This window comes from Elephantulus edwardii, unplaced genomic scaffold (genome assembly GCF_000299155.1).
Source record: "Elephantulus edwardii isolate Elephantulus edwardi_28Jun2011 unplaced genomic scaffold, EleEdw1.0 scaffold00216, whole genome shotgun sequence".
Taxonomy (NCBI): Eukaryota; Metazoa; Chordata; class Mammalia; order Macroscelidea; family Macroscelididae; genus Elephantulus; species Elephantulus edwardii.
In genome coordinates, this window is record NW_006399966.1 from 1,498,116 (window position 1) to 1,523,041 (window position 24,926).

Consider the following 24,926-nt stretch of genomic DNA (forward strand, 5'->3'; position numbering starts at 1 on the left):
AATCTAGCTCAAAGCTTAGTTCAAAGCCTCGCTGTGCACACCAACCAACCATGCGGTCTTGGATAAGTTACTTGACTCTCCCTGAGTCTCCCTTTGGTCACTGTAAATGGAAAATAATATTCTCACTTCACAAGATTATGATGAGAATTAAAATGGCATCAATTGAACAGTACCAAACAGTCAGTAGGTATTTCCTTTCCTCTCTTGCTTTTTTCACCTTGGCCAATGATTTTTAATCGTTTCCACACATGATTTGGAAGCAGGAGTGGCATCCACTTCCTAAATGGCATACCTCCAGAAACTCTATGAACTTTGATAAATGTTGGAAGTTATAGAGGAGCTTCGGGCCTTTTGTTCACAGGGTCGCTGTGAGTCATGCTCGACTCAAAGGCAATCAACAACAACAAAACGTAAGTTTCTACTTCTTCTATTTCTGTTTCTGATCCATGGTGCCTCTAAGTAATTATCTTCCTTTTGACTCCTACCATATTTTCTAGGTGTCGTGTCTTCTAGTTCTAAAGCCTGTTAGTCTGCCAGTGAAACCACGGGTTAGACTCCACGAGCTGCACTATGTCTTGCACTGATTAATCCCAACGGATAAACACGATGCACAAGAGATTAAGCAAATGTATGAAAGTCACACAGCAAAGAAAGGATGGAGCAGGGCTATAACACGGGTCTCAAAGGACAGTCTACTAGCTTAAACTCAACAAGCCAACTGAGTACCACCTACAAAACTTGGACCCCGAAGGCATCGAAACACAGGAGAGAGATTAAGGATTTAAAGATGTACTCTAACTCACTACTTCCTCACTTGCGCAAATTCCTTTCCCGGGTCTCAAATTCCTTATCCACAAAATGAAGATAGCAATAGCATATACTATACTTCTACTTTATTAAGCTGTGTAGAGATAAGCAAGGTGATATGTGTTGAAGATACACTTATCTAAGTGAATATCTTTATGAAAGACATTTTTACACATTATAAAATTCCATACAAAGAAGCATGTATTATAATGATTCTTGGAGTGGAAAGTGAGAGAATCGTTTATCAACTCACTTGTTATACATACCTGGTCCACATCATAAAACACCTCAGTAGCCCCTCCCCTCTGAACCAACCATAGCAAGCTCTGACTTTTTCAGAGGACAAAGTGCCTCTGCAAATTCCATCCTCAAATAGCTACCCTCACTCTTGTCTCTGATATTATCAAGGAATCCAGACATCGTTGTTTTCCATAAGACATCCCCACTCACCCACAAACTGACTGACTGGCTGTTCCTTATTGTAGCTCTCACTGAAAGCATGTTTCCTGTCTTTGTGGGACATTGCTATCTCTGGAGAGATCCCCATCTCCCTGCCCTCACTCAGTACTCAGCTAACCCAGATAACCATATCAGATGAGCCGACAGCAGCAAAGCTCACTTCCTTTAAAGTCAAGATGAAGTATAGTCCAAAATATTTCAACTAAGCACTTTACTTTTCACTATATTTCTGTTGTGTTCAAGGAAGGGCTCCAGGCAGCCAGAAAGGCTTAAGGAGATAGATTTGGTGACAAATCTCCTCTAAAAAAGAGGGATTTGTCACTAAATTTCCAGTGCTTTAGCCCCAATGGTGTGATTATTAAACACTATTGGTCAACTATGTCCAATTGATAATCATCATGGATAGCCATCAACCAGTTTCTTCATTTGTGAAAGGAAACTTCTTTACCTTCCTGCTCTTGGGGAAGTGGGACTAAGTTACCAGATGCACAGATACTTTAGAAGTTATTTGTAGGGCCTTGCTCAGGCTGTGGGCTCTGGAAGCAAAAAAGTCAAGGGCTGCTGAATAATTACTAGGCATTCAAGAGGACTTTGAGGAAAGTCAGTGTTTAGTAAATTCCCCTAGGAGCTCTCGTTGATAAACCAGGTATACAAAGTGTTGATACATCAGGTATACAAAAACAAGCTAGCTTGATCTACTACTATACCAGGTATACTAACCTCTGGCATATCAAGTCAAGTACTGAGCTGCTAATCAGAAGGTCAACGATTGGAACACACTATCATCCTGCAGAAAACATATATGGCAATTGCCTTTAGTAAAGATTAAAGCCTTGGAAAGCCTATGAGGCAGGTCTCATCTGTCTTATACAATTGCTATGAATCGGTATCTACTCTATGGTAGTGAGTCTAAGAGTGGGTTTGTTTGCTTTGCTTTGTGGATCAGCGAGGAGTACTGGTAGTATAGTAGGTTAAGTATTCAGGTGGTTGTAGCTGTTGTTGTTGATTGCCTTCCAGTTGAGCACAACTCATAGTGACTCCATGAACAAAAGGCCTGAAGCCCCTCTACAACTATCGGCATTTATCAAAGTCCAAGCATTTGGGTACTAACTGAAAAGTCAGTAGCTTGAATCTGTAACAGAAAACTGAGGCAGTCTGCTTCCATAAAAATCTAGAGATTTAAAGCAACTATGAGATCTCATCTCACCCCAGTAAGAATAGCAAAATTTAACAGGACAGCAAACATCAAATGCTGGCGAGGTTGTGGAGAACCTGGAACCTTTATTCCTTGTTGGTGGGAGTATAATATGGTACAACCACTATGGAAGGCAGTATGGTGCTTTCTCAAAAAGTTGCAAATAGAAATACCATTTGATCCAGCAAGTCCACTAATGGGAATTTACCCTAAATAAACCATAACTGCCACCCAAGCAGATATAGGCACGCTCATGTTTATTGTGGCTCTGTTTGCAATAGCAAAGAGTTGGAAACAACCCAAGTGCTCATAAACAAACGAATGGATAGAGAAGCTCTGGTATATTCACACAATGGAATACTATACAGCATTGAAAAACAAGGAACTCAGATACTATAAAAAATGGATGACCCTTGAGGACATTATGCTGAGTGAAATAGCTCAGTCACAAAAGGACAAATATTGCATAGGACCACTGTTGTAAAATGGGACTGACATCAGGGTTGAGGGAAGACAGAAAAGGAGAGGAGGAATGATGTATATTGCATTGAAACAGATGAGGGAGGGAACTGTTTAAAAGGGATATATGATTGGGTATTCTTGTCATTACAGAAGTCCAGAGTGAAGGCTGCATAGCGGAGTGGACTTGAGGGGTGGGACTGCATAACAATGAAAGAGTTTTTCTTTTCAAGGAGAAGAGTGAATTGGGGGAGGTGGGGGCGGGCAGGGAGAAAAGTGCAATAATGAATGACTGGAAACCCTAAGTCTCTGTAAACTTTGACTAAAATAAATTTTTTAAAAAGGCAAAAAAGTGAACTGGGGAGGAACAAGGGAGGGCAAGGAGGTAAAATGTATAACAATGAATAAATGAAAATCTAGCTTCTCTATTATGTTTGTTAAAATCACAATTAAAATAAAATTTTATTTTGAAAAAATCTGGAGATTTAAGAACCCTACTCTTGGGCGTATCAGGCCTACACAAAATTCTTATGAGGCAGGAATTATTGTTTCAATTTGCATAAGAGTTGGAGAGGTTCTGTCATGAAATCAAAGAGTTTTGAACCTGGGTGTGTGGGACTCTACAGACAGCACACTTACTAAGCTCCTTCACGGGCTCAATCTCATCACGGCAGTAAAGGTTACACGTGTTTTCCTCGTGCAGTTCTCCTCGTTCAAACCTCCTACATTCCACACAATTCCTAAAGAGAGAAGAAATGTGGATTAAGGTAAGAAAGGAGCCAACGTGAGTGAGTTCTAGCTCAGCTCTGGCCTCCAAATGAGTTTAAATGATCTGATTCCATTTTGAAAAGGAAAAAAAAAAATCTGGAAGAAAATCCTGAAAGTCCACATAGTTAATTCAGAGGTTCAGGTAGAGTGCCCTCCTCAGTCACAGTCACAGGCCCCAGATTCTTCATTAAATTTCCTTATAACACATACCCAGAGCTGTGACATCAAGGCAAACAGTATATCAGTTCTAGGAACTTATCATCAAAACTAATTACATTCTTTGAGGGCCCCTTATTCAATAGTTACTAAGAGTTTCAAAATAGCAATAGCAGAGTGGTCAACCTAGTTGAACCTAGTGTAGTGGATTGTTCAACATGACTTTTCTAGTTTTTTTTCTTTGCTACTGTCACCACATGGCTGGGTAGAACTACACAAATGTTACGTATTTGTGGATAGCTTGCTAATAATTTCAATATGGTAAATAGTGCTTTTCACGTGGGGCCATGCAAATAAGATGTGCAGAATGCTAATCTGATGGAGAAACAACTATGAGTTGCTTCTAACTCAACGGCCCACAACAACAAGTGGAGAAGCAGTGAATGTTTGGAACAGACAATTGATGTTAGAATTGTTGAAAATGGTGGGGAGAATGGAGACAGGTTTGACCTCATAGGAATTGGCTTAATGTTGATGCTACTGATGGTAGGCGTTCTTCTGTGTGAAGTTACTGTTGTTAGGTATGACTCATAGTAACCCTATGAACAATAAATCTGTACCCTGTCCTATTCTGTGCCATCCTCATAATTTCTGATATACTTAAGACCATTGCGCACACGTTGTAGAGAAAGTGCAGTCAGAATGCTCCTTGGAGACAAAGATGGCAAAGCTCTGCCTTGCATACTTTGGATATGTTGCTAAAAGATGCTTCCTTGGGAAGTTAGAACAGTTGAAATTTTTCCATGTTCACGCCTTCTATACAGGCATCTGCAAGCAAAGGGCTCTACTTAACTACACAGGCCAGGTGTGCCTCTCAGAATATAAAGAACAATGGCATTGCCGTTGTCTTGTGCTGACAGGGCTTCCTCTGACCCTCAGTGGATCTTTCCTGGTGAAGTTTCCTCGTCTCACACAGTATCCACAACTCCAACCCCACACTTGTCCCAGAATCAAAAAATCAGCATTGGGCTTAATGTCCTAAAGATTCAGAATCTGGCTCTAAAATTCACCACCATCAAGTCAGTTCAGACTCCTGACAAATTTGTTGGACCCTCTAAAGAGGAGACCTGTCTCTTACTAGTTTCTGAAACTTTCAACCCTTCAGAGAGACTTCTCAGCTTTCTCCCAAGGAGAGGCTGGTGGGCACCGACTTCCAGTTTTGTGGTTGGTGGCTAGAGGCATTTGTTACTGTGTCACCAAGACTCCTTAAGTACCCCTCAACTAATTTCTCTAACTGGAGTCCAGCTTACACTATTTTGGCCCTGCTTACAGCTATCCCCCCTCAGACACTCTGAATGAAACTGAGGAACAAGCCATATGGTTCGCAGACTCCTCTCCCTAAAGCACTGATGAATAAGAGACAAGCCTGTGAAGCCTGTCGCACTCCCCAGCCTCCTAACTGTCTCCGAGCTGCCACTCACTTCTTAAAGGTGCAGGCATCAGGGCAGGTGGGACACTTCTCACAGGTGTCCCCATAGGAGCCTGGCTGGGTGCACATGCAGCTGCCACATTCACACTTGCCCCGGCCGCTGCACAGCAGCCCGTTGGTGGACATGCAGGAGTCGGTGCGTGTGGTACAGTTGCAGTAGTAGCCAGTCCAGTCGGAGTCACAGAGGCAGTCCCCACAGCTGCATTGGCCGTGACCTGAAAGCAGACAGCCCGCAGGGATGAACCAGCTGGTGAGGTTCCCACTCTGCTCCCCAACCAGACGGGAAATAATACTCCTGTTTGGCAAAGAACTAGATCACCCTTAGTGGGAGGCCTAGCCAGTTGGGAACACACTCAAGAAAATGGGATTTCCATTGAAAATGGGATTTCCATTGAATAATTCATACATTTTTGTTTTACAACATTATAATACATGGTGATCGCATACTTCTTGCAGGACTTAGATCTAACTCACAGAGGAGCACAGGAGTCTTGAAAGCTAAGCCTGACTAGAAATGTGCTCCACAGAGTTTTCAATGACGAGTTTTCAGCATTAAATCGCCAGACCTTTCTTCCAAAGCAGCTCTGGGTGGACTCACAAGCCAACCTTTCAGTTAGCAGCCAAATGCATTAACCATTTGTACCATCCAGCGACTCTTGGGGTGAGAGCGAAAGGTGTAAAATGCTTAAATGCAAGCATTGACTCACAATGCCACATGCCTCTAAATCGTCATTAAACCAGCCTGGGTCACCGTGAGTTGGAATCCATTGGACAACAACACGTTTGGGAATTTTCAGATCTTCAAACAGGAGCCCTGTGCAAAGATTAACTCATTCCCCATCTCTCTGAATCAGGAAGGAGTGGATGTATAATAAAAATCTATTAATCAGAGGAAAGGTAGAGGCCAAGGAAGGAAGTAACCCGAATTGTCTAAAACCACAACACTATGTGAACTGAAGGGCCCTGGGGAGAGAGTGGTGCAGGTCAGGCTCCGGCTACAGCCAGCCTGCATTTCCCCCACCTGTACTCACTGGATCCAAGCTAGTGTTTCTTCACTGCTGTGAGCCCCACCACCAGTGACCCCAGCACCAGTCTCTAGTAACTACAGGGACATTCAAGATTCAGACACATCCTGACAGCCTTGGAAAGGCATGTCTGTTCCCTAGGAATGATGGGGATCACACCCAGCTGCCAATCTGGAAAGCAGATGCCAGGCCAGCAAGAGCTGAGGACCAAGAAAAGGGCTTAGGTAGGGTGCCCCAGAAACACAACTTTTGTTGAGGATTCTTGTCCAAGTGATTTACCAGCCAGGTGGAAAGGAATGAGGAGGCCAGCAGGATAGGCCAAGGAGTTAAAAGCTGGCAGAAGTGTGGTCTCAGCCAGGGATCCACTTCAGTCCAGTTGCATGGTTGGCTCTGTGCCATGAATAGTACCACTGAGTTAGTTCCACCCCTCATAGTCTTTTATGTATCATTCTGAGGTCCCTGATTGGCAAAAATGGGTAATCACTAGGCTATTAAGTCAAAGGTTGAAGGCTCAAACCCATCCAGAGTCACCTTTAAGGCCAGGCCTAGGAATCTGCTTCCAAAAGTCCCTAGAGCAATTCTACTACGTATACTTGAAATCAACGTGAGTCAAAATCAACTCAACAGCAACAAATAGCTCAGTCATTAACCATGATGTGAAAGCAAGGCTGACTTTCTGTCAGCCGAGTGGGCCCCGCAGCATCTCCTCGGCCTGGCGTTCAGCCATGGCTCACAGATGGGGAAAGGCCGACACCACGGTTGCCAGCAGCACTGAGGCTTCAGTCTCCTCAGAAACATTTGCCCCATAGTATTTCCTTTGTGAAGCTAAACAAAGCTGTCTTTGAGATATCTGCCAGGCCAAGCAGGGAGTGAGGTCAGGAGTGGAAATGGCAGCCAGAGCCAAAAGGCTGACCCTAAACCTTGGCAGGGTCAGTTCCTGAAGGAAGCCACAGGATGAAAATGTCACGCTACTGGCACTCCTCCAGCAAAAGGGAGACTGAGTCTGAGTCCTGGACGAAAGTTGAGCAGGCAGTGAGAAATGAAGAAAATACAAGACAGAGGAGGATCAGGAGGGAAAGGAAGGGAGAGAGAGAAGGGGTACAGATAGGAGGAGCTAGCTTCTTAGGCCAGAGGAAATGCAATGACTTTCCCTGTGCGGCTAGGCCTTCCGGGTACTAACGTGTCATTCACCTCTCCTTTATGAGCTAATTCTTCCTTGGGGTATATCAAACATCCCATCTCCTCTATGAAGCTTTCCAGGCCTCCCTTATCCATAACGGGCCTCTCTCTGGTGGATACGTCACTTTTGGCAAATTCTGCCTTGTATCATGAATTATCCTTTGCTAAATCAAAGAGTGGTGGTTTCTGGGAGTTGCTGTCAAGTTTATTCCAACTCATACCCGGTTTACAGAGGATGCCTGATCAATCTACGTTCGTGGGTGATACTGCACATAAAAGAGTACCAGGAGCATAAGGATGCCCTCCTGGGGCTGGAGGCAGGAATACAAATAATGGACAGATACAAAGCCCAGGCCTGCAGTGCGCAGGGAGCGTGGAGGCTTGGCAGGAAACCGGCCACCTTGCTTAGAGACTAGGGGATAGGGACATGACCAACACCTTGCACTCCACCTCGTGAGTCCCTGGGTGTGGCACAGGCCAGACCACAGGGCACACAGCTCCAGGCAGGGACAATGACAAGCTGGGCTGTGAGCTATTCACCGAGCTGACATTCATGGCCATGGAGTTAGAACCAACTCATAGCTGACCCTCCAGTGGGTTTTCAAAGGCTGTAAATTGCATGGGAGGAGATTACCCATCTTTCCCCTGAGGAGCAGCTAGTGGATTTGAACCATCAGAGAGGTGATGTATGGATTACTTCAGAGTTCCTATCAATGCTTAGGTGTCAGGAATCATGAGCTACATCTACAAACACTGAGTCCTTGGTCCAGAACAGGATTACAAGGAACATGTGTGTCCTCGAGCATCAGTCACTGGAGAATGTGACGACAGCACCACAGGCCCCAGACCTGAGGCCCGCTAGGCATCAAAACCAATGAAAGGTGGCAAGTGTGGGTGATGCAGGTGGCGGGGGGGGGGGGACTGCAGGGAGGCTGGTGCAGCTGTCAGGGGCTCCCTCATGAGTTAGACAAGGGCACTCTGAGGACAAGCTGTTCTTGCCCTGGTGGGAGGCAGGAACTGGGGCTGCTGACCGGGGCAGCTTTGTTTTGTGGCTTCAATGGGGCTGGTGGCCAAAGGAAATACTCTCAGCTGGGATCTCTCCCATAGTGCCTCACACCAGACCAAGCAAGGAAGCTGGCCTCCCTTCATCCCTGGGGCCTCACTAGGCGGTCTCTAAGCTTCTCCTCTCTTCCCCGTAGTCTCCCAATCTTCTTCCCCAGGAGATGGCCACCTCAAACTTACTCCTTTCCCCTGGTACTTTGAATATGACATGAATATCATTAAATATTAAAAATGTACTGCTGTAGTTTTAAGTGTACATCTGTGTGTACCTTCCCTCTTTCATCACTAAACTCTCATATCTACTTCTTCTAAACTCTCTCCAATCCTGTTGCTATAAAGAAAGAAGCATCATGCAAATAATAAAAAAGGAGTTGTTTTATACTCTTTTAGAATGCTTCAGAGAGCCACAGAATTACCTCTCTGATCAATACCAATATTAACACAAAAGTAATCCGTATGGATTAGCTCAGCTGTCAGGACTCTATGCTAATGAAGCCAATTGGGTCAGAGATTTGATCAACATAAGAACCGATCACTGGTGGGGGGGGGAGAAGAACGAACTGGGGAGGAGAGTGGAGAAAACAGTGCAACAATGAATGAATGAAAACCCAAAATCTCTGTAAATGTTCATTAAAACTAATAAAATTTAATAATAAAAAAAAAAAAAGAAACGATCACTCTGCTCCACAGAATACAGTCATGAGCCAGTCCCACCAGCATGCCAATGCCTGGCCATCAAATGGTCATTTAGAGGAATTAAGCCAGAGTTACGCTATGACCCAGGAAAAATCTATCTGCAGATACAGATACTGTTCTCAGGAACAGTCCGTACTGCCCACTTGTCCTCTGAGAACGGTGTCTGTATGCCTGCACGTCGCAAAACGATATTAAAATCCATTCCGTTTCTAGTGAGGGAAGTATCCAGGGAATACTGACACAATGAGCAACCAGCCTGGGATTATCCATCAACCTCCAGACTTTACTGAATCTCACAATGAGAACAACTCAGCATCTTGAAGGTAGAATGGTTGAAAGCTGTGACTCACCGTCTGGATGTCTGAGTGGCAGCACTGTCCTTTAAGGTTCTGCAATCTTGAAATGTACTAACCCTGCACTCTCTGGTATGGAGCCCTGGTGGTGCGGTGGCTAAGGTTCTTGGTTGCTAACTGAAAAGTTCAAAGTCCAAATCTGCCACCAATTGCACTCCGTCATACAGAGTCACTATGTGCTGGAATCAACCAGATGGCAACAGAATTGATTAGGTTTGGTTTAGCCACATGTAACTACTGAGAAACAAATGTTTTCCTCTTCTTTTCATTTAAACAATAATGGCCAATGTGACTACCATACTGGACAACGAGATCTAGAACCCCTGAAAAAAACACCATTAGTTCTCACAGTCATAACAAAATAATGCTTAACATTGAGCAATGGCTTACTATCTTTCAGTATCATACTAAATATATTATACCTAACTAGTCAGAAATGAGTCAAACTGCTAACTCAAAGGCCACATCCGTCTGGTGGTTCAAATCCACCAACAACTCCAAGGGAGAAAGATGAGCCATCTCCTCCCATGTGTGTAACTTACAGCCTCAGAAAACCAACAGAGGCCAGCTTTGGGTCAGTTCCAACTCAACAGCAACGTGTTTTGCTTGAGTTCATAGAGTTGCCCTGCTAGCTCAAAGGCCAAGATTCCTGGGAGGTTTGAATCCTCTAGTGGGTCCAAGGGAGGAAGATGAGTAATCTCTTTCTGTTCCATTTACAGCCTCGTAAACCCAATTGGTCATCAGCTATAACCTGGATCCCATTCAATAGCAATGAATGGGAACCGTATCTAAGCCCACTTCTGCCGGGCCAGTTTCAACTCCTAGGGATCCTCCACTGGGTTAACAAGGCTGTCAGTCTTTCCTGGAAGAAGTTACCTGTCTTTCTCGTATGGAGCACCCGGAGACCTGAACTGCTGACTTTCAGCTGGTATATTATACTCTTCACCACCAAAGCCTCCTTCTCTAACTACCCACAAATAAACACTATTTTCCAAGTCTCTTGGGATGAAACTATAAAATTCATATACATTTTTCACTAACTTCACCTACTTTCTGAGGCAAGTATTTTTTAAAATCCATAAATATTAAAGATGTAATCTCCATCAATCAGATTAAATTTTTAAAGCCTACAGAAAAAGAGTTGGTATACTCAAGATTAGGAACTTTAGAAAATTATTATTTAGAAAATTATTAACTTTAGAAAATTAGCAGGGGGAGGAAATCTTTTTTTTAAAAAAAATCAAAATTCACTTGAGATTTCCCCACTCCTTCCCCTTCTATTCTGGGAGAGAAATAGAGGTTCATTTCTTGTACCCTACAAAGGAGGACATGAGGAGGGGCAAAGTCCTTGGTTTTGGTCATTAGGATGGGACAGCATCTGTGCACCTCTGCTCCCTGGGCTCCTCTGACCTAAAGAAAGGTGCCCCCACCTCAAGTCTTTGGCTAAGTTTCCAGAGGCTATAGGTGTGTGTGGAGGGAATTGGAGTGATGGAGATCGGTGGGTCACACAGTTCTGCTCACCTGAACACATCTCCCCTTTGTAGCGGACACAGGAGAAGTCATCACACTCACAGTACTTGCCCGTAATCTTGCCAAAGTCACTGCTGTGGCAGACACACTGGCCACATAGGCACTCGCCCCTCTGACTGCAGATGGGCTGGCCTTGCTTGGGGCTGCACTCGTCCTGCTGCGAGGGGTGGTAGTCCTCCTCTGAGCACTCACACTGGGGCCCCAGCCAGCCTGGCCCACAGCGGCACACCCCACACTCGAAGGTCCCATTGCCATTGTTGCATTGGGAACTGTGAGGCTGAGCCCAGCCCTGACAGGCACAGTCACAGTTGAAGGTGACCTGGACGGTGAGGCTGTCTTTGAAGCCCACAGGTTTGATGGTGAAGGACTTCTCCTTCTCCTGGGGGCAGCCACGCACCTTGGCCTCAATGCTGAAGCTCACCTGGACAAGAAGCAAGATCATATTTAGACAGAAGTGGGTCCTGGAGGAAAAGCAGCTTTCCCTGTTCCATGGGAAAACAAACCCAAACAAAACAAAACCCACAAAACCCCAAAATCCAAACCCTACTGCCATGGAGTCAGTTCCAACACAGTGACCCTCCAGAGGGTTCCCAAGGCTGTTTCCAAAAAGGAGACTGCACATCCTTCTCCCACTGAGCAGCCAGTGGATCTGAACTGCCAACCTTTCAGTTAGCAGTAGGTTAAACGTTAAGTGCTGAACTGCTAACAGAAAAATCAGTAGTTTACACCCATTAGCTGCTCCATAGGAGAAGATGAGCAATCTCTCAATAAGATTTACAGCCTCAGAAACCCAATGATGGGTTGCTCTGAATCTGTGGGTCCCACCATCAAGTCCCAATGAGCAAGGTAAGTATAGTTCATGTGCAGCCTGACTGATCTAAAGTGAATAGTTTCACAAGAGTTCATCACATCATGTTTCCACCTCCCCCTTTCTCCTTAGGTAAAAACAGAGGATAAACCATTAAGGAAAGTCCTGGAAGAACTGGAGAAGCAAAATGAACATCTGTATGTTTCAATTCCTTAAAGGCAAGTATCCTGGCCTGTTGTTTTGATGCTGAACCTTCAGTGGCTCGAACAATGCCTAGTACATGTTGTTGCTGTTAGGTGCTGTCTAGTTGACTGGCTCACAGCAAACCCATGTGACAGGGTAGTGACAAGGTAGACCTGCCTTTTAGTAAAGTTTTCTAAGCTGTAATCACTACAGGAACAGACTGTCAAAACTGTTTTTCCTACAGTCACTGGGTGAGTTTGAATCACTATCCTTTGGGTTGACAGTCAAGTCCTTAATCATTGAGCCACCAGAACTCCTCGTGTGGCATGTCGCCTCAGTAAATACCTATAGAGTGGAAGACCCTGCCATTTCACACTGGTCACATAAGGAAAACAGGGCAATGTTTGAGTGTGTCGGAGATTGGTTAGGGGCTGAAGGTTAGAAATATGCTTGTCTACTATCACCTCTGCAGATAGAGATATCCTAAATGCACATCAAAAAGCCAAAAACTGGCAAGCTCTGGTGGCCTAGTGGCAAGAAGCTGCACTGCAATCCCAGAGGTGAGCAGTTCGAATCCACCAGATGCTCTGCTGGAGAAGGAGGGACAATCTCATCCTGTACCAGTCAGATCTGATTTGACCACACACACACACACACACACACACACACACACACACACAAATGGCCAAAAACTCCTAAAAGAAAATTTCATTTAATAGAAAGAGAAAGCCTAAGCTTTTCCTTAGAGGAAAATGTCAGGCATTCCCATTACATCTAACTTTTGATTCCCTTCAGGAAGTATAGGGAAGGAGGAAGGCAGGACAATGCTCTGATTTTGTGGAGTCAGAGATATACCTTCAGCCTGACCCAGCCCACCTCACCGTGTCTCCAATCTTGAGTCCCACACAAGACTTGAGGCCTGGGATGACCTCGTCGTTGAGGCATGTGGCGTTGAAGGACAGAGACAATTCCTCAGGGAGGTCACGCACTTCCAGTTCTACTTTAGAGCGGATTTTCTATGCAGAAAGGGGCAACAGAAGGTAAGAGATTGGGCTGAGAGAAAATGAACAAGAGCCAGTTCTATCCCAAGCCCTGGATGCATCCTGGCTGGGACAGATGCTGATGTTTACCTGGAAAGATCCAGAACACATCAGGAACCTCTGATTCTTCCTCTGTTTCCTGCCCTGGAAACTGCTCCCTCTCCCTGTCCCCCTCTTGCATTTAGGCAAGTATGAGTGAAATCTAAACCACCCCCCACTTGCAGACCTTGTGGGTACACAGAAGGGGAGAGTTAATATTAACTACCTTGGGTCATTAGTAAAACTCTCTAGTATAACACTCTATGTCAACCTTGGCTGTCCCTTGAATCAGCAACTTCTTTTTCTCTGTTGTTGGGAGCCCAGTGTTCCTTCCATCTAAATCTCACAATCTCATGGCCCTGCATTCCTTCAATCTCATCCTCCAATCTCTTCATCTAACCAAGACCTCCATCCATCCATCCATCCACCCACATCCCCTCTTTCCCTTTCACCTTCTCTAAACTCACCACCCTCTTTCCCAGCTGGTTCTTTCCTAGACATTTCTTTACTAAAAGGTTGCAACTCTCTCTAGTACTAGTCTTTACCTGGCCTCTGGGCATATAAAATAAATGCAGAAAATCTACTTTGGAGAAGCCAGTACCTCCAAACCTAAGCCCTGCTGGGTGATAAATACCGAGTGAGATGAATTCTTGGTGAGCCAGCCCATTCATTCCCCACTGAAGATGCTCACCCCATAGGCATCAACGATGAGCTGAAGGACATTGCTGGAATCTTTGGACAGAACCCCTACTGTGGTCCCCGGGATGAGTTCACTGTAATTCTAAAAGAAAAAAAAAAGATGTTTAAAACTTACTAGAAGAAGGTGGTGGTCTCCAAAGGCCTTCCACAAATCAGACTGTAGGTTTTGAAATGAAGGTACTGAATATTTTCTTTGTTGCTACCAGTGGTCTTTTCAGTCCTGAGCAAAATTATAGCAGACCTTTCCCATCCCTCACCCCTGTGAATGACCTCCCTGCCAACACTGAGAGTAACAAGGCACCTCTCCACACAGGGTCAAGGTTGGACGGGAGAGGCTCGCAGAGAAGAATTTTTAATGAGATGGATAGATACAGTGACTGCAGCAATGGAATCCATGTGTCAGAGATGGTAAGGACAGCACAGGACACGATAGGGTTCAGATCTATTATTACAGGGTCACAGGGAGTCTCACTTGACTCGGTAGCACCTCACAACAACAGGAGACAAGCCGAAGAGGGAATTTCCTAGTTGAAGATAGTGAATAATGCCACCATGAGGTGGCCCCCTGGGCTAGCTCCCATGTTTGAGCCCACCCATCACAAGTCCCACTCCAGGAAGACCCAAGAGCAAAGTCACCTGGTAAAGATTGACAACGTTCTCAGTCACTGCAAAGATCAAATTGATGTTATTCTGTGAAAGCTTCTCAGTCATCAATCCCAGAGAGGGATAATCCTTAAAAAGAGAGAGAATTTGGGGTTAGTAAGAGAGTAGGCGCTCTGGTGGTGCAGTTGGAAGGGTGATGAGCGTTTGACCCAAAGGCCATGCCACGTCAGTGGCTCCTCTCGGAAAAGATGGGCAATCTTCTCTCATGCACTTTACAACCTCAGAAAACCTACTGGAGGCTTAGCTCTGCATTGGTTTGACTCAACAGCAATGAGTACTTTCAGATAGGAAAATCTGATGGTATTTGGCTATTAACCAAAAGGTTAGCAGTTCAAATGCACCTAGTAGCTCCACAGAAGAAAAACCTTGTGATTTTTTTTTTCTTCACAAAAATTACAGTTCAGAAAACTCTAAGGGGCAATTCTACTCTGTCATACAGGGTTGCCATGAATCAAAACCAACCGGATGGCACCTAACAATAGAGAAATTCACATAGTATTTTAGATTCCAAGTCTTAGAGATCAGAACTTTGCACTGTGAGTCAGACACAGAGTAGTGCAAGAAGTTATGTAACAGCTCACTTTTTACCAAACCTAGTGGTGAACTTCAGGGACAAAAGAGTTACAGGCTGGTATCAAAACTGAGCCCTTGATTCTTGCTGTTGTCAAGTGCCAACTAATCAACTACGACTCATATTGACCCTATGGACAACAGGTCAGAACCTTGCTCTATCCTGAGCCATCCATATGCTCGCTGATAAGCTTGAGCCCATTTTACAGTCTCCATATCAATCTGTCTTGTTGACCGTTCTTTTCTCAGACCCTACACCTTTCCCAACATGATGTCTTTTTTCAAGGACTGATTCTTCTTCACAATAGTCCCAAAGCAGGTGAGTTTCACCATCCTTGTCGCTAAGGAACACCCTGGTTGCAATATCTTCAGGACAGATGTGTTTCTTTTGTTGGCAGTCCATGGGGCAATTACTCTTCTCCAATACCACAATTTAAAGGTACTGATTCTTCGTCTGTCATCCTTATTCATTGTCCCACTTTCAGATGCATAGGAAGTATCTAAAAACACTTTGGTTTGGATTGGGTACACCTTAGTCTCTAAACTGATATCCTTGCTCTTGATGACTTCAAAAAGGTCTTTATTCTTGCTACTCTATTTCAAGGCTTTAACACTACACAGCAGATTCCAGACATTAGGCTGGGTTTCATTGTTACAATTACGTGGACCTCATAAGTCTCCACTACTTGATCTCAACTTATGTCTCTAATCATTAGCTTGTTGCTCTTTCACTGTCATCCACCCACCACTGGCCTGGAACAATCACTTTCTCTCATCCTTCTAGTCCCAACTTCTCCTTGGCCATTTCAGTTTGTCATTAGGTTTCCTTCTTTGACTACCTATTGTCATTATTTACTATGCCACTCATTTAACACTAATCGTTGTTGTTGTTGTTATGTACCACCGAGTTGGAACCAACTCATATGTGACACTCCAGTGAGAATTCAGAAGCAGAAAATCACATCATTTTCACAAGACTGCTCACCCTTCTCCCTCAGAGCAGCTGGGATCGCAGCACAGCTCTTTACCACTAAGCCACCGGAGACCCCTAATCGTATACTTTATGTCTTATTTTCCTCAACCAAACCAACAATTTCTTAAAGGTAAACCTTAATCTCTTTGTCTCCTTGTTACGATGTCTTACACAGATTTGATGTCAAAGGTCGCTGATTCATTCACTGCCTGGTACTGATCAAATATGGTTCACATCCGGGAACCCAAGCAGCACAGAGGACGGTAGTAAATTGTGAACATTTTCATGAAATCTTGAATCTAGAAATCAGCCTGGAAGATCACCCAGCTCGGCCTTCTGCCTTTACATGGGTGTATATCTAACTAACTAGTCTAGTAGCTACTATAATTGTCTTTAAGAGCTGAAAATGTCATACTTCCCTCCAGATACCTAGGATATCAGCATTCTGAAGGTAAACATATTTTTCTTATAGCTTACAGCAACTTCTCCTTTTTGAACGTACCTGCTCTTCTTATTTGGGAGCCCTAAAGGCATAGTGTGTTAAATGTTGGACTGTTAACCCAAAGGTCACTGGTTCAAACCCACCAGCTCTTCCATAGGAGGAAGATCGGAATCTGCTCCCATAAAGATTTACAGCTCAGAAATTCTACGGCAAAGTTGTCTGTCCTGTGGGGTCACCGTGCATCAGAATCAACTCAAGAGCAGTGGGACTGGTCCTCTTCTTTAACTTGTTAGGACCATGGAAAATAATTTGTAAGATGTTTTCTCATGCATCAACTAGATCATCTACTGGTATTCACCTTCTATTTTAAAATTGTGATTGGAGTGATAGTTTACAAAGAAAATTTATTTTACACTCAACAATTCATAAATTCAATTTTACAACATTAATTACAATCCCTACATTGTAACAGCACTCTTCCTGCTTCTGTTCTGTGATTCTCATTTCTATAAATCCCTCTATCCTCTGCCTTCTGCCTTCTCAGATTTATCCCTGGGCAAATGCTACCCTTTTTGACCTTGTATAGTTCACTACTCTGAGGAGGGAGTGGTATAGCTCCCTGGCGTTACCATTTATCTTATAGACCTAACTACTGTTTATTCTTAAGTTGAGCCATGGGAATAAATTTAGTTCCAGACTCAAAGAGTGACTACGTCTTCGAGTTTCCAACAGTATCTATCAGGCCAGTAAGCCTCATCATTTTTGTAATTTTGAATTTTGCTCCACATGTTTCTTCCATGCTGTCCAGGACTTCTACTGTGATTCCTTTAAGAGTGGTGACTAGTGTTCAGGTATTACCTACTTCCTCTCGTTACTTGGGTCTTCTTAGTATCAAACTAAATTACTTTTATTCCCTTGTTGTTGTTGTTTGCTGTTGAGGCAGAGCTGACCCACCAGTGGGTTTTCAGAGGCAGTTAAGTACATGGAAGGAGACTGCCAGGCTGCCCAGCAGGGCACCCAGCTGAGTTAAGTGTGCCTTTGGGATTGAAGTGTAGATTCTAACCGCTAAGCCATCTTTCCTTATAAGACCTACTCTCCATGCTTTCAATGATCTGCCCCTTTTTCCAACAATCACAAGTTAACACGGTGTTCCAGAAGGGGATAAACAAGAGAGAGTGGAGATGAATAGTTTCTTCCCAACTGAACCTGTGAGAGTCCTTTGGGTTCTTTCTGCACACCATGATACTGTGGCTGGTGCTGGCAGTGGAGGTGGTGATGGCACTGACCACAGACAGAACCACTGCTAATGTTTCTGGAGGCTATTCCCTGGATAAAGGTGTCCAGTAGGGGACAGGAAACTGAAACCAAGTCCTATGCCTATCCACTGGGTAGGGCTGCCATTTTCATATTCATACAATAGCAATGCTTGAGTTAAGGTATTGAGAATAGGACCACAGACAGTGCCAGAAATCTCACCATGGTAGTGGAGGCAGAGTAATGGTTGTCAGCGCCAATGTGGCACTGCCCATCATTGGGCTGGACAATTCCTGCCAGTCTTCCATCCAATGCTATATGAGTTTTGGCATCAGTAGTAAACACTAGCAAATGAGATGCATCATTTCTCCAGCCAATCTTGTCCTGGTATAAAAAAAAAAGAAAGAAAAAGAGGTAAAGTAACTTTAGTCATGTCATGATAAAACACAAAGCCTTAAGGCTTTTCTTTCTGAAGGGCTAGACAAGTCTTCTTAGAGAAGGGCCTCAGCCTTTGCAACCTAAGTTGGTGCCCTCCAACTCAAGGGTTTCTGTTATCACTGGGAAACCAGACTGATAGCTGATTAGTTCAAATAGCTGAGCAGCACTATTGTCAAATCTACAAATAAATCTTCCAGTAATAGTCACATTGACTATCTTGAAGCCCACCTGCACTCAAAAAGTGGGCTAGGCCTAAAGAAGCCTATTTCAACATTTGCCAACTTTGCTTCAATGAAGTTGACCCAGGTTTGACTTGTAAATACATCTAGAAAAGCTATTTCCTTCAAGGCAATGATTATTAAACTTCATCTCACAGATTTTGAGCATGTTGTTAGGACAAGCCAGTCCTTGAAAAAAGATATCATGCTTACAAAAGTGAAGTGTCAGTGAAAGAGAAGAAAACTCTCAACAAGAGGTATTGAAACAGTAAGTATAACAATAGACTCAAAATATCAAAGATGATGAAGATGGCACAGGGCAGGGCAAGGTGCAGATATGTTATCTATAGGGTCTAGATGAGTCATAGTCACGCAACAGCACTTAATAACAACAACAGAGAAGCTAAGAAAAAGCTCTCCCAGAAAAGCAGTGATATTCATGGAATGTCATCTCTGACCAAGAGGTAGATAAGAGGAGAGAGATTATTGCTCATTCCTAGCCACTTTGCACCAGAAATCCCCAGGGCTGAGCCGTTTCCTCCTTCCTCTTCACCCATGCCAACCGTATCTGATATACCAAGCTCACCACACTCACATCACAGACTGTAGCCTGCATGATGGCATCAAAGCCACCCTCTGGGGCATCTCGATTTCGTGACACGTTCTGCTTCTGCACCTCCTCATTGAAGCGGGTCACCTGGTCAGTTAGCGTCAAAACATGTTTGTAGCCAAACATAGGCAAGCAGGTGGTCTTGATTCTGGGGGAAAATAGGTGATTTGAGCACATTTTGATGGAAAAGGTGAAACAGGGAATAGAGAGCAAGGAGAGGGAACAAATACAGATAGTAGTGTTCCCAGGCCAGTTCTATACACATAATCCAAACAGTGTAGACTCCAAATTTCAAATTAACTGAGGTATCATACCAAATCACCTCCAACTAGTTGGGGATAAGAGAATGGGCTATAGAAACAGACTCCTTAGATTTCAATCCCAACTGCACCATTTATTAGTCATGGAAATTTAGGCTTGCTCCCTAATCTTTTATAAAGAAGGACAATGATAATATTTATATCTTATATCTGTTTTGAGACTTGAAGGAATAAATACATATAAAGCTCTTAGATATAAAGCTCTTAGAAAAAAAGCTCTAATTATTATTGCTATCATCTTATACTTAACATTTTTCTCCAGTAATATTATTGTTGTTTTTGTTGTTGTTGTTGTGTGCTGTTGAGTTGGTACCAACCAATAGCTGACTCTTCAGCAGGTTTTCAGAGGCAATTAATCACACAGGAGGAAACTGCCCTTCCTTCTCCCATGAACTAGCTGTTGGATTCAAATCACATGCCTTTGGGATTGCAGTGAAGATTTTTACCACTAGGCTACCAGAGTTCTCTACCTTAGTAAGGTAGAGAGCTAACACAACAATAAAACAAAAATTCATCAGTAAGTTAATCTTCTTAAACTATCAATAATATGAAAAGTCAGGCCAACAGGGAAATTTCTGTCCCAGCCTATGGGTTTGTTCACTAGTCAATAATACAACTCAGACGGAAGGTTCAAAGCAGCAGTATATAACTTTTATAATAAAGAGTCAATTCTCACCTTGGTAGGCTCAATAACTATCATTTTAAAATATTGAAATGCAAAGATTTGTGTGGTCCCTACCAACTACTTAAACAAAGCCATTCAGTTATAAGTCAAAAAGGTCAACAGAAACACAATCAATTTACAGACTATTAAAAGATTCAGTGTTGTTTAAACTCTTTTTCTTTTTCTAGCCTTTAATAAAGAGGAAAATGACAACAACAATAGAATCAATCTTTTTGAAATCGTAATTCTTCAAGGAACTTATCCATAAAGTTTGCTCTACTTCTTACCTCATTTCTCTTATACTCTTTCATTCTTATTTCTGACCAAGAAGTCAATGGATTTCTCTTACCAGGTCTCTAACTACACTCTAACAACACTCCACATCAATGGATAAGCTCACTTATCAAGAAGATCAGAGAGGAGATATGGTTTGGTCAACAGATGGCCAACAAAGTTGCTGAAAAACTAGAAATAGGAACTAGAACTTGGTCTTGCCTGGGACTATGGAGAAGGATGCTGCCCAGGCTCCTGGAGAGAGACTTACTCATAGCATGGATTTTTGAGGGCCTCTGGTGGAGAGATATACATATATGGTGACACAGGCTTGTCCACAAAGGCCCCAAAACCAATACGCAGGTTACTGGTGAGCTTGCGCATCTGGGAGGCCAGCTTGGTACCCAGATTATGGATCTTCTCTAGATCATCCTTCATAGAGTAAGACAGGTCCATCAGATAATAAATGTCCACAGGGTAATCTTCCACCTGCCTCACTTGGACGGAGAAACTCTTCGAATCATCTAAAAGACAATAGGATGTTAATTTTTCTCCTGAGACTTAGTAAGTGGATGTGGGCACAGTGGGACTAAATAACTGCTTGGTCCCCTGTCCTCTCTCTGTGAAAATTCTATTCCTTTTTCAATCTCTTGACCAATCCAATTCTTGCCTTCTTTTCCATGCTAAAATTTTTCCTTCTTTATAAATCCCCACCTGTTCTAAACCTTGGCACCCTCAGGAACCATGATCTTGAGTCACAGATATTTTACAATTACTACACTTCAGACTCTGTAAAAGGCAAGGATGGACTACCTTTCTCCAAACCTGAGGTACTCAACACACATTTTGCATATAGTAAGTACTCTACTTGTCTCTTACCCTAATCCTGCCTCTGTCTGCAGATCCTCTAGCTCTATGCGTCTGCCTCAACATCAAATGGAGTTACATTTTACATTCTAATTCAACATGTAATTTGGCACACAATACAAAAGTATAAGGTAGATAAAAGCAGAAACAGGGGGAATGAAAGAACATCTTTTGAGTAGCTACAATGACAGGAGCTCTGGTGGCTGAGTGGCAAGAAGCTGCACCGCAGTCCTGAAGGCACCTGGACTGAGGGCACCAACCACTCTGTGGGAGAAGGATGGGCAATCTCCTCCTGTGCAGTTAACTGTCTCTGAAAACCAGCTGGAGGGTCAGCGATCGGTCAGTTCCAATTTTATGGTACATAAAAACTATGTCAGGGTAGCTACTCAGTGGAGGGTTGGTGAAGGAGGGGAAGACCCTTGACCAGATAGATGGACAAAGTGATTGCTGCAATGGAATATAGTGTATCAGGAAGAGTGTGTGTGTGTGTGTGTGTGTGTGTGTGTGTGTGTGTGTGTGTGTGTGTGCGTGTGAAGATGGCATAGGACAGGGCAGGGTTCAGATCTGTTGTTCATAGGGTTGCTATGAGTCGTCCTTGACTCAATGACATCAAACAATAACATAACAACTGTGTCGGAAAGGTTAAGTCATTTATTCATGAAGAAATAACTAATATATTCTAGGGTTAAAATTCCAATTCAGTTCTCTAACTTCAAGTTTCAACCTCTTACATTGTCTTCCATTCTCCCAAACACATTTCCCACCCTCACTTTTTATCCCTTTCCATCTCTTTTCTGAGATATTTCTCCAAAACAACTTCCTGCACACACCCTGTGCCCCATACCCTGTGCCCACCCAGATGAGATCTCTCCCTTAGATGAACTTCATTCTTACCTGGTCGTAGTGAGAGTGAAATCTTCTGGGGACTGACTTGAGTAACCTGGGAGCTGTCTCCAGAGCCCTTGTCACTGAGGGGTCTAGCCTCCAATACTGTGGCCTTACTGACTGGGAACTCAATATCATCTGGGGCACAGTTGTCCTTTAGCAAGTTCTCCTTCAAGTCACAGCGAGGTGTGCCTGGAGGCAAGGACTGTAAGAAAGAAGCCCAAGCCAGTCAAAACTCGGGTGGCTCTCTGCCTCCTGCAGTCCCTGTCACCTCCCACTGGCCTACAGTTTACCCAGCACTTTGGAACTCAACCAGCATAAGTGAACCAGTGTGACCTTCCCAAGATACACCTCAGGCCCACTGAATAAAAACAGAAAATGAGACGTCAGAAAGGCTAGATGAGCGCCTCTTCATGGATTGATAACTAGGATCTACTGACTCCTTGATCAAAGTGTCAAAGCCATTTCTGTGAATTTTTATTTCTTCCTTTGTAAGATAAAGAAGTGAGATGACAATGTATTTTCTATCCATTCACAGTATTTTCTAACAGAAATAAGATCATTATTAGACTCGAGAACTGTGAAATACAAGCCATCTACGAACCCCAAAATCAATTTAGTGAATCTCACCAACATTTTAATAAATAAAATTAAGTAGAATCAAATAGAGTCAAATAGAAAATATCAAAGTAGTGAAAGTGAGTATTGTTTCATGAAGCATTTATATAATGGGAGTGAAGTATATACATAAAATGATGGTGCACAATACAGTCTTTATATAGTCAGGGGCTAGGCTGTAAGCTCCATGGAGATAGCAGCTGTGCATGTCTTATTTACACTTTATTCCCAGCACTCAGGCTCAGACTCCAGCCCAAAGAGAAGAGAAGGAAATATCAGAAGGCAGAAGAAAAAAATAGGTAAGAATCCAAGAATAGAATAGACAAGACTAAACCCTGGTTTTGCCCCTTTTGTGGTTGTTAGTTCCCATAGAGTCAGTTCCAACTGGTGGCATCTTCATGTAAAAACAGACCTGGGCTATCTTCATGACCATTGATATGCTCAAGTCTATTGTTGTGGACACTGTGCATTTTGAGTGCCTTCCAACCTAAATAACTTGCCTCTGGAAACTCTACAAACTTTGAGAAACAATAGTTATAGAAAGGTTTCAGGTCTTTCGTTCATAAGGTTGCTATGTGTTATGTTTGACTTGACAGCAATCAACAACAACCACCACCACTACCTAGGAGGTTCATCTACCAGCACTATATACTGGACAGTATTTTGCCACCTACAAGCTGGTTATTAGGGTAGGTTCTGTATCAAGTGAAGGGCAAGGCAGAGAAGCGAGAGTATGGCAAGGATGGTCTGCAAGGATGGCACGCAACTTCCTAAGTAGGAACCAAGACACAAGAAGAGGATGGGGGAGGAATGAAGAAGAATGGATGATGCCCTGCCTTTTCCCCAAGCTGACCTGGTAGTATTATTTCCCAGGAGAGAGACCACAGGAACCCTCCATACTCAAAAACCCACAATTCTGTAGCCCAAAATCTCTCCTGGAGCTCAATGTCTCTTTCCCTCTCATTTAGTCGTGAAAGTCATGGAGGATTCCTCACTGGGATGGAAGTATGAATAACACCAGTGGCAGGGGGACCACTTTGGTACTAAGCAAAAAGGGATAAGGCATCTTAGAAGCAAGCAGCTTTCTTCTTTCTTTCAGCTTCAGAACAATGAGAAAAGCAATAGAATTTAGCCTTCCAGTTTAAAATGCCAACATGAACATCACAGACCCTCCAGGTCTCTGAGGGAGATGAAAGCCCTTCCCCACGCCCAGCTCTGGCCGAAGACAGAGAAGCAGAGAGACTCACAGGCACTTCTGGTTTCTGTATCCAGATTGCTCATGCTGTCCCTGCCCACTTCTCAACCCTTATCCCTCAGGAGGTCTTCTCTGAGAATCTTCAAACTTCCTCGACCTTCTCTCTGATTTCAGCTACTCACAAAACCCCAAGGTGAAAACTTTCCTTAAAACATCAGACCAAGCAAATGCTGTAGAGAAAGCAGGGTAAAGGAAGAGACAAGGAAACGGAATGGAAACAGTGAGGCCATTGTGTACACCAGGCTGCATCGGGGGAGGAAGAGATTGTTTCTGAGGGAGATTTCTTGGCCCTCATTTTCTAACATGATAGCCCTTATCAGAAGAGGGTTTGAAGTGCTAGGCCTTGCTGACAGTCCTTGGAGTTTGTTATGAATTTCCTTGGAAATATAAACACCAAGAAACAAAAACTGCCTTCCACCCTCCCTTGTGGTCACTGATATCAGAGGTCAGAAGCATACCAGGACCGCTTGTCAGCCAAGCTCTCCTCGAGAGCCTCCTGTCCCCAGAAGGATACCAAGGTAGTGACCTCAATACACTGGAACAATATTCTGTTGCTTAGGATCCCAGAATGATAGAAGCAATGTCCGTAGTTTATTCAGAGAAAACACTGTAAGGGAAGAAACATTGAGGATCCAGCTCTCAATAAAACAGTACGTTGCACAAGGATGGCAATAACCAAAGAACCTGAGCACCAAGCAGAAGGTCCCAGCCCCTGTGCTGTGTGAGCCTGCTGGGCTACCTCGCCTGGCTGGAAGAGTGATGCATACTATTACTACCCCCCTCCATGACTCCCATTCTGAAAACTGGAAAAGTACAGCATGAATTAAAGTCATTCTCCTACCTACCTCATGGGATTAGTCAGAGGATAAAATAAGACTGAGTGGGGAAATGCTTTCAAAATATACAGACAGTAACATAAGTAAAATATA

At 43.6% G+C, this 24,926-nt stretch overlaps 1 protein-coding gene across 1 annotated transcript in view; it reads right to left on the bottom strand.

Annotated features, from left to right (window-relative positions):
- The window catches only part of ITGB3 (integrin, beta 3 (platelet glycoprotein IIIa, antigen CD61)), a 40,291-nt gene that overhangs the window by 9,494 nt on the left and 5,871 nt on the right, over positions 1 to 24,926 (bottom strand). Inside the window, exons 2-11 of the mRNA XM_006897803.1 lie at positions 22,134 to 22,329; positions 20,644 to 20,896; positions 19,101 to 19,263; positions 18,072 to 18,233; positions 14,584 to 14,679; positions 13,940 to 14,029; positions 13,051 to 13,185; positions 11,170 to 11,599; positions 5,326 to 5,548; positions 3,560 to 3,660 (exon numbers count right to left, since the gene is read on the bottom strand). Of these exons, the coding sequence (XP_006897865.1) occupies positions 3,560 to 3,660; positions 5,326 to 5,548; positions 11,170 to 11,599; positions 13,051 to 13,185; positions 13,940 to 14,029; positions 14,584 to 14,679; positions 18,072 to 18,233; positions 19,101 to 19,263; positions 20,644 to 20,896; positions 22,134 to 22,329 (1,849 nt within the window). The remainder of the gene's footprint in view (positions 1 to 3,559; positions 3,661 to 5,325; positions 5,549 to 11,169; positions 11,600 to 13,050; positions 13,186 to 13,939; positions 14,030 to 14,583; positions 14,680 to 18,071; positions 18,234 to 19,100; positions 19,264 to 20,643; positions 20,897 to 22,133; positions 22,330 to 24,926) is intronic.